The sequence below is a fragment of the Helianthus annuus genome, chromosome 7 (genome assembly GCF_002127325.2).
Source record: "Helianthus annuus cultivar XRQ/B chromosome 7, HanXRQr2.0-SUNRISE, whole genome shotgun sequence".
NCBI classification, from domain to species: Eukaryota; Viridiplantae; Streptophyta; class Magnoliopsida; order Asterales; family Asteraceae; genus Helianthus; species Helianthus annuus.
Window position 1 is genome coordinate 115,557,946 of NC_035439.2, and position 9,385 is coordinate 115,567,330.

Genomic DNA, 9,385 nt, shown 5'->3' on the forward strand with positions numbered 1-9,385 from the left:
GCCAGCACCAACCTTCTACTTTGGTTTTCCACCATTACCCCATTAGCTCTTACATAGTTACGCCGCCAACCCTCTTCTTTCACATTTCCACCAACACCCCCTCATCTTTTACACATTTCCGCCACCACCCCTATACGTCAGCCCAAAATTACAATTTTTCCCCAGTTAAAAATTACGGTATTGTCATCGGTTTAGTTTTTCTAAAAGGTGGGGGGGGGGGGAATAGTGTCAGCCTGCTGCATGACACTCCCCCATTGGCCCGAGTATGTTATGATTTTACCCCCAGTTCAAAATTACGAATTACCCCTGTTCAAAATTACAGTATTGTCATCGCTTTATCTTTTGGCAAATTATGAATTTAATCCAGTGAAAAATTATAATTTTACCCTCGGTTCAAAATTACATTATTGCCATCGTTTCAGGTTTTTTTAGCAAAACTACAGAAGTGTTTTGTTTTAATTTGTTGACTCGATTTTTTTTTCGTGTCAAGGAGCTACTTAACACTCGCTCATTAGTCCTGACAAATTACAGTTTTGCGCTGAATGCAAAATTACGATCTTGTCATTGCTTTAGGTTTTTTTTCTAACAAAACGATAGTAGTCTTTTTTAATTAGTTGAAAAATATTTGGCCTATTGCCCCACAATACGGGCGGAGCATCAACTAGTATATACACAGAATTTGAACCATTCACCCTCTTGAACAGAGGGAAACAAACCACCACACTGCGTCCCCTTTGGATTGTTCAAAAAAGCTATTATCTTTTGTTTTAATATTCAGATATCAACAAATTCTACAAAAGAAACAGAACTTTATTTTTATTGCACTTGAATACAAAAAAAATGTCTCTGGGTCTTTATTCATATATCGAAAGGTAACCTTGACATTAACTTTTGACTTGTTTCATTTATATGATGAGATTTTAAGAAACTGATAGAGAATTATTAGGCGACAAAAGTTAACTTTGTTGTTGTTATAAGAACCATTTGGTTACATTCAATCAATCAAAAATGCCAAGACGGATACGCAAACACCATATGATGACTACGATATTGATGCCACTCAAAGGTCTACCCGGAGATTGCAGCAATATAAGATGACAAAAAATCGCAGGCCCGGTTACATAATCATCAAATGGCACCAGATCGGGCCACAAGAACTGGTTAGCCAATGGATATACAGTCCATGTATAGAACCTTGTCCAACGTCAGCTAAAGACAGCATCCATATATTATAAAGACCGAAATACAAGCTATATCAGCATTATGACTCTAGAGTTGCAATGTCTTTACCTTGTATGTTTTTACATGGATACACAAAAAGATAAAGAAGATGTTATACCGATGGACCTCATACAAAACACTTCCTCCAAAAATGAGATACAAGAACAATCTAGCTAACACAATACCCGACACAAGTTGTAGAATGTCGAAACAAGCCATAACAAGCGACCCCTTCACATGTTTTATCATTTCCTCCTGGTCTGTCTTTTAACTCTAACAATCCTTCTATTAGACTTGTCGTCTCCACCGCTACCTAACGAGAAACTTCCTCCGGCACTAAACTGTGTTGCCGGAAAAGGACTCTGAGACGGTGCTTGCGCTTGTGGTTGCGGTTGGTTTGTCTGCGCACCGTACAAGAAACCCGGTGGCTGAACCGTTGTCGGTGGTGTCGGTGTGGCGGAACCAAACATGAAACCCGGTGGTGTGCCGCTGGAAGCTTGACCGAAAGCAGGCGCTGGACTTGGTGTTTGGTTGGAGTCATCGGCCATACTGTCTTCCATGCTCATATGATCGGTGTTACTAGTGGGCGAAGTTCCGAAAACAGGTGTCGAGTTTCCGAAAACTGGAGCAGGAGAAGACGGTTTTGAAGAAAATGAGAACACAGATGATCCCGTTGAAGCACCTGCGTTAGATGATCCAAACATGAAAGGAGAACTGCTGGCAGAAGGCATAGACATAGTAGACGCCCCAAAAGAAAACGGTGTAGAGCCAAAGACGTTATTGGCAGAACTACCAGATTTGGTCTCTGACGAAGCAACAGTAGGCGTTGAACCGAAGCCAGAACCGAACACGTTGGTAGCGGAACTACCAGATTTGGGCTCTGATGAGGTGGCGGTAGAGTTAACTCCAAAACTAGGTGCCGAACCGAAGCCAGAACCAAACACGTTGGTAGCGGAACTACCAGGTTTGGGCTCTGATGAGGCAACAGTAGAGTTAACTCCAAAACTCGGTGTTGAACCGAAACCAGAGCTGAACACGTTGGTAGGGGAACTACCGGATTTGGTCTCCGATGAGGCGACAGTAGAGCTAAGTCCAAAACTTGGTGTTGCACTGGAGCCAGAACTGAACATGTTGGTGGTGGAACTACTGGTCGAACCGCCAGATGAGGTGGCGACAGAAGTAATACCAAAACTAGGAGCTGAAGAACTAAAAAGGGACCCCGCTGAAGCGGACGATGGTGTCTCGCTAGTCCCTGAGCCAAACTTGAATGGGACCACCTGTGTAACGGCAGTAAATGCAGCCTGTGTGTTTGCCTGAGATCCGTTGGCGGTTAATGTAGCTGATGGAGAACTGAATCCGAATATGCTACCACCGTTGCTCAATGTAGTAGGTGAAGCAGTTGCAGACCCAAAACTAAATGCGGATGCAGACACAGATGTCGAAAAAGTACTGCTAACAGCTGAAGTAGTGGTGGTGGTAGAAGAAAGCACAGTGGATGAGCTACTACCGGAAACATTGTTTGTGTTGGTTCCGGAAGATTGAAAAGAAAACGAAGAAGCAACAATTGATGGACTTGAAGAAGCAAAAATTGATGGACTTGAAGAAGTCCCGTTAATAATAGCGGAATTATTCGTTGAGACACCAAATGAAAATACACCACTTGCTGATGCAGTTGTCGGGATAGCAGAGGACGAAGATCCTGAACTACCAAACAAATTTTCCGACTTCTGACTGTTGCCATTATCATTATTCATGGTTGAATTAATCAAGCTGCATAGCACCAGAAAGAAACATGCGTAAGATTCACCATATAAGCAACAAATACCTTCATTTACAACAAAAACTTATTTACCTGGTTGCGCCAAGTGGTTTCGCGTCAGGACTAACATTTGCTTTAATTATTCCAAAAGTTGGGAAAACTGTAGGTTTATTCGGAGGAGTAGCTTTTACTGTATCAACTACGGAAGTTGGTTGAGAAAGCACTGTTGACTGAGTACTGGTCGACGAAGTCAAAGCAGGTACGTTAAAACCGATCTTCTGGTTATTAACAACAGAACTACCAGGAGATATGGCACCTTTTTTGGAGTCAGGTAGTGCAAACTTAGTAGAAACGCCGTTGTTTGCTAACACAGATGCCCCCAGCTTCTTATTTACACTGACTGAGATATTTGCATGCCCGTTAGAATGGTTGTCATCATCTAGATCCAGAGTATCCTTCACAAGACAAAAAAAAATATCTAACTTGTAAGTTATAAAAAGAAACATTAACTATAATCGAAACTAGCAATTACTCAAACCTGTGCTTGTTGCGGCGCAAGTAATCACAAGCATTGTGTGATGCATTAACCATATGAAATTTTCAAAGTTGAGGAGGTGTAAAAATGGAGTAATAGTGCAATAAGTAAAAACGTAAAGTTTAAAACTCGACAGGGTGGTGGCGGTAAATATGGAGTAATAGTGCAAAAAGTAAAAATGCAAAGTTTAAAACTTGAGGGGGTAATAGTGCAAGGAGTAAAAAATGCAAGGTTTAAAACTTGAGAGTGGTGGCGTTAAAAACGGAGTAATAGTGCAAAGGGGTAAAAGCACAAAGTTTAAAACTTGAGGGGGGTAATAGTGAAAGGGGTAAAAACGCAAAGTTTAAAACTTGAGGGGGTGGTGGCAATAAAAATGGAATAACAATGCAAGGAGTAAAAACGGTGGACGCAAAGTTTAAAACCTGTGGGGTGGTGGCAAAATTCAAACTTGAAGATTAACAAGGCAAACTTCAAAAGTTGAGGGATGTAAAATGAAGTAATAGTAGATAAATTAAGAATGCAAATTTTAAAAGTTTTAGGAAGTGTAAAATGGAGTAGTATCTAGGGGTTAAAACTGTAATTTTTAAAAGTTGAACAGTGTAAATACAAAGTAATAATACACGGGTTAAAAGTGAAAGATTTCAAAAAAGAGGGTGTTGGTGGTGAGTACCACCGACATTATGTTTTAAGATATATAAGAATTATATAGAAGGATCACAAGTTCAACCTACCTCATGAGCACTCATCGAAAAAGCTCGTTTCGTTGCAGATCCAGCTTTTGTTTCAACTGGCACTTTAACATTTCCATCAACGGAAACAACATTTTTTGAACCATTTTCTTCAACAGTGTCTTTGTTTTGAAAGGTTGACTCACGAGCATCCGAAAACAACACGCGATGTTTACCTTTACCCTCTGATTTCTGCTTATCTTGAGAGCTTGATAAACCTATTGGCGAGTCTACTTTCTCAATAGTTCCAGTCACAGCTAGCTTGGATCCTGAAGGTTTTTCCTTCGGGCTCATTCTTTCGAGTTGTTCGAATATTTTTAACGCCATTTTACTAGACTCTGTAGGAACCGAACCGTAACTTTGGTTACGCTTACTGATCTCCCCAGTTTCCTCTACTGCCTTAAAAGCATTCGGCTCGGGTTCGTTCCGTAAAAGAAGCTTTTGAGTTGAACCAAGTTGACTTTTATCCCGAGAGAGCGAGCTTTGTTGTGATTGTAGATTGGCCTTCTGTCTAATTCTACGCATGGGACCACCAGACCCGATATCATCGAGTGCAGAACTCCTACGTTTTGCAGCCTGAAGTCAAAGTTAAACAGTCCAAGTAAATTCACCAGTTACAAATAAGCATATTACAAAACAATACTCAATCAAATATAGACTATACCATTCTGCTTGACCCGACTGACCCTTCATGCTCCCAAACAGATGGTGAAGCCACACCCTGAAATCAAGCACGTATTAGTAAGCGGTCATCACTAGGTCAAAAGAGATACAAATAAGCCTGCAAATGAACCAAACGAACACGAACATATCATCTAACTTTAACCAAACATGAACACGAACATATAATACAACATACTTTTTTGTTCATGTTCGTTTATTAAAGAAAAGGGCGATGTTCGTATCCGTTTATGTTCGTTCATTTAAAACCTAAACAAACAGTTCACAAACGTAAACGAACATAAAAAAAACTTAAATGAACATAATATAACAAACAATAAACAACACAAATGAACATGATTGAAGAAACGTAAATGAACATGATTTACGAAACATAAAGTAATATTTTACATAAATTAATGATTAATTACGATAAACTCGATTGAAAAACCATTTATATTACTAGAAAGCCCAATTACCAATTAGTTATATTTCTAGAGTAGTTAGAAAGTTCCTTTTATGTTTATTATTTACATTTATGTATTTAAATTCAAAAAAACATAAATGAACAAACATAAACTGAACAAACATAAACAAATGTAAATAAACAAACATAAATGAACACAAATGAATGAACATGAACGAACGTTCACGAACATAAATAAACGAACAAAATATGTGTTCATGTTCGTTTAATTAAATGAACAAAAAATTGGGCTCATGTTCTTTCGTTTATTAAATAAACGAACATAAACGAACTTCCGCCCCGCCGAACAAGTTCATGAGCGTTCGGTTCGTTTACAGGCCTAGATACGAAGTAAGGTTTATCTAACCTTTTGACTTAAAGTTGAAGGACCTCTGTAATACGGTGTGCGTGGCATATTGTATAAAGCAGATCTGCCTCGAGATCTAAAGGTGGTTGAACCATTTTCGTATGTCTTAATAGCAGCTGCGGTCTTTGGTGTATGTGATGTGGCAGGTGTTTTCGGGAAGGTGGTTGTGTTATTAAGCAACACTAAATCCTGTCTTGGTGTTTGAGTGAGTGATCTCAGGGGTAGTGGTGATAGTTTGGTAGGCCTACTCCCCATATAGGCCTTTGCCAGCTCAGCAGGTGAAGCAACATCATCTTCAAAGGCCTAGAGACAAGTAGACAACATGATTACGCTGTTTGTTGAAAACATAAACCCTTTTGATAAAGAAAAATTCTAGAGAAAATTGCCATTTTCGTCCCCGAGGTTTGGCGAGTTTTGCGCCTTCCGTCCAAAAGGTTTATAATCTTGCCATTTTCATGCGGCTCATTTCCTTCATCAGTTTTCTCTGTTCAGTCAGGGGTATTTTTGTCTTTTTGTTAACTTTAAGGGGTATTCATTTTTTTGAATACTTGTACATTATGCTAAATAAGTGAAAAAAAAAACGAATTGCCCTTTAAGTTAACAAAAAGAAAGAAATGCCCCTGACTTAACTGAGAAAAATGAATGGAGTTAACGAGCCGGATAAAAATGACGAGATTTCAAACCTTTTGTGTCCAGATGCGAAAAAACAAACCATCAGACGAAGATCGCAAAACTGGCCAAACCTCAGAGACGAAAATGGCATTTTACTCAAAATCTAACTACAGACAAGATTTTTAAGATTAAAACAGAAGAAACCACAAACACTTGAACAAAAGCATACAACTTACTCTAGAATTGACAACAGGTGTTAAAATGGCAGCATCTAAGTTCCTGATTTCCCTCTCTTCCACATGTTTGTTCAATGCGCCACTTGCAAATGCATCAGGTTTTACAACTTGATACGATGTACTAGGAAGCTTTGCTTTATCCCCTTCAACAACATTTGACTCCGTCGTTCTCGAATGCAACAATGCTGTCAAACGCTCAATTTCGGATCTGTAAGTGGTGTACTATATCAGTAATAGAAAACATATCATAGCAATGTTTGACAAGTGCCGAAAAAACGAACCTAGTAAAGGTCTTTTGTTTAAGCATATTCTCGAGATCTGATATCTCAGTTGCAACTGAGCTGCTAGCCAAATTCCCACCTTCATTGGTGTTCGGTTCAACTACCCCAGTGAGATTCTTTGATGCAGGCTGTCAAAATTAAGCGAATCATGTTTAAGATGATGCCAAATTTTTAATTAAAAAGGGTGATACAAACAGTAATAAACTTACATTTGGAACTGCTTCCTGAGCCATGTTCCTTGGTTCTTCAACACTCCCTAGTAAAGAAGCTTTAGTGAGGAACGTGGAAGAAACTATAACAAATTTTTACATAAATAAATCATGTAAAAAAGGAGTAGACCACAACTGATTCACATAACTTTGTATTTAAGAAAAAAGTACTAATGAAGCTTAAAATAAAAAAAGGCGATGGGTTAAAAAATACAACACATAGCAAATCACATACTCATGTCTTATAATAAGCATATTCGTTTAGCAATAACTGATTCGGTGACAAAGACATCAACATTTTGAACCAAGCTCTCTTAGACTATATATACAATATTTTAATTTTACGTTTAATTATAAATTATAAATTATTATTTCAAGATATGACCACCACACTCGTATATGCCTGTAAAGTGTAAACTAGATATTTACTTGTGTCACTCTAACAAAACTGGCATAAAAGTATTTTTGCGATGCTAGTCATCTTGTTTTAGAAAAGCATGAGGCGGTCCAAGGCGTATAAGACCCAAAAACTGAGATGGTGCGCATCATGTATGCGAAGCATTGCCCTATATTGAACCAAATAAGCTTTATTTACATCTAGAAGCTAAATCTCTCAACTGTTTTACAGATCAACCGTCTTATCAGGCAAACCTTTGACATTTCATAATTTCTTCATCCCTTTGGTTGTTCTTATATATCAGTCTCTTACAAACCCTAATTTTAAACAGTCTTGACACAGAAGTACATGAGACATAGCCTCAAGACCTTGAAGCGCTTTCCTAGTCGTCTTTTCCAGTAACCCAACTTATCAAAAACCTATGTTAGTACCTACTTCATTTGCCAGTCTGTCAATTTTAATTCTAAAGAAATCTTACAAAAAAGACCTGAAGAGATACAAACTAGAACCATACAATCATCATTTATACTACAAAGTGAAATATACATATATGAACCAAAAACTGAGCAATGTGATGTTAGCAATAGATTCCGTTTATATTTAAAAATCTATATAGCACATACCCCTTGAATATTTATAGCCCATTCACCAAAATAGCAACAAACTTAATATTAGCAGAAAAACTATCCCCGTCCATGAAGCACCCCCCCCCCATTCCATCAAATTACAATTCGAGTCCACACTCAGAAAACCGAATCAACTAAAAATCACATCAATTAGCAGCTCATCTATATCAAAACTAAGCCACTCTATCCTAACCGTATACCAGACAATTAAAACAACATTTTTTTCCAAAACAAAAACAAGCACACCCATTGCAAAATAACACAACAACACAATCCACCATGTCCATAATAAAAAAAAAATACAACGGATTAGCACTAAAAACACAACCTTTTATACAATAATACATACAATCAAACAAACCCTAAGCAAACAAACAATCAGCAATCACCACATACAACCTAAATCCAAAATCAATCACACATAAAACCTCTACATCAACATAACCAATTCAACAAGCAATAATCCAAAACCTAAAAGTATCAAACCTAGCTGCCGTTGTGCAGGAACCGTAGGAATCCGCTTACGAAACACGCCAAACAACCTATCAGCACCGGCGTATATAAGCCTAGACGCAGGGTCCACAAGCTTCGCAAAAAAGCTAGGGTTATTGTTATTGTTCCTGATTGCAATAGGAGGCCGATCGTACGGCGTCGTTTGAGAGCTACGGCGAATTGGTCGCTTCCGGAGCTTTCCGCCGGCTCCGCCGCTCTGGTAGGTGGTGAGTCCGTCGCCCGCCGTCGCCATTGGAGAGCTTTGAGGAGGAATTTGCGTAGAGAGAGAAAGTTTAGAGAGAGAGTGGGAAATTAGGGTTTTTATCTGAGAATGGAATAAATAAGCGTTGTTGCTTTTGTGAATAGTTTTGAGTTTATGTTATTTTTAAATTAAATAAATGGTGAAAATAAATATAGTGTGTATTGGAAGTAGGAGCGTTAGAGAGAGAAAATATTTCAAGCGGATATTCTGGTTTTGTTTGTTAAAGACCCTTTTAAGTTTTAAATATGCTTACTTGCATAAAACACCCTATTTTATTCATGCATTTAAATAGTTCAATTTCAATTTTGTGGTTTCGTAACGTATGTATGATAATCTCTCGAAGCTTTAACAAGGCATATGTAGGAAGAAAAATAGGGTTGCAAATGAACACAGACAAGAAATTTCGTTCATTTAGTTAAATGAACGAACATGAACAGAAGTCGCGTTCATTCATTTATGTTCGTAAACGTTTGATAACATATTCGATTGTGTTTGATAGCTCATGAGTACTTTTAGTTTTTGTATTTTATTTAA

At 38.1% G+C, this 9,385-nt stretch overlaps 1 protein-coding gene across 1 annotated transcript; it reads right to left on the minus strand.

Annotated features, from left to right (window-relative positions):
- Positions 1 to 1,190: 1,190 nt before the first annotated feature.
- Positions 1,191 to 8,940, minus strand: LOC110868254 (nuclear pore complex protein NUP1). The gene is made up of 9 exons (XM_022117378.2): positions 8,584 to 8,940; positions 7,075 to 7,121; positions 6,866 to 6,993; positions 6,585 to 6,792; positions 5,737 to 6,039; positions 4,908 to 4,964; positions 4,247 to 4,819; positions 3,074 to 3,435; positions 1,191 to 2,991 (listed from the first exon to the last, which is right to left on the minus strand). The coding sequence occupies exons 1-9, from the start codon at positions 8,840 to 8,842 to the stop codon at positions 1,467 to 1,469; spliced, it is 3,462 nt and encodes a 1,153-aa protein (XP_021973070.1). The 5' UTR covers positions 8,843 to 8,940; the 3' UTR covers positions 1,191 to 1,466.
- Positions 8,941 to 9,385: the final 445 nt, after the last annotated feature.

Coding starts and splice junctions, on each gene's coding strand:
- LOC110868254 (XM_022117378.2), bottom strand. CDS start 8,842: ATGGCGACGGCGGGCGACGGACTCACCACCTACCAGAGCGGCGGAGCC. Junction 6,793..6,865: donor AAACAAAAGACCTTTACTAG/GTTCGTTTTTTC, acceptor CACCACTTACAG/ATCCGAAATTGAGCGTTTGA. Junction 2,992..3,073: donor AAACCACTTGGCGCAACCAG/GTAAATAAGTTT, acceptor GGTGCTATGCAG/CTTGATTAATTCAACCATGA.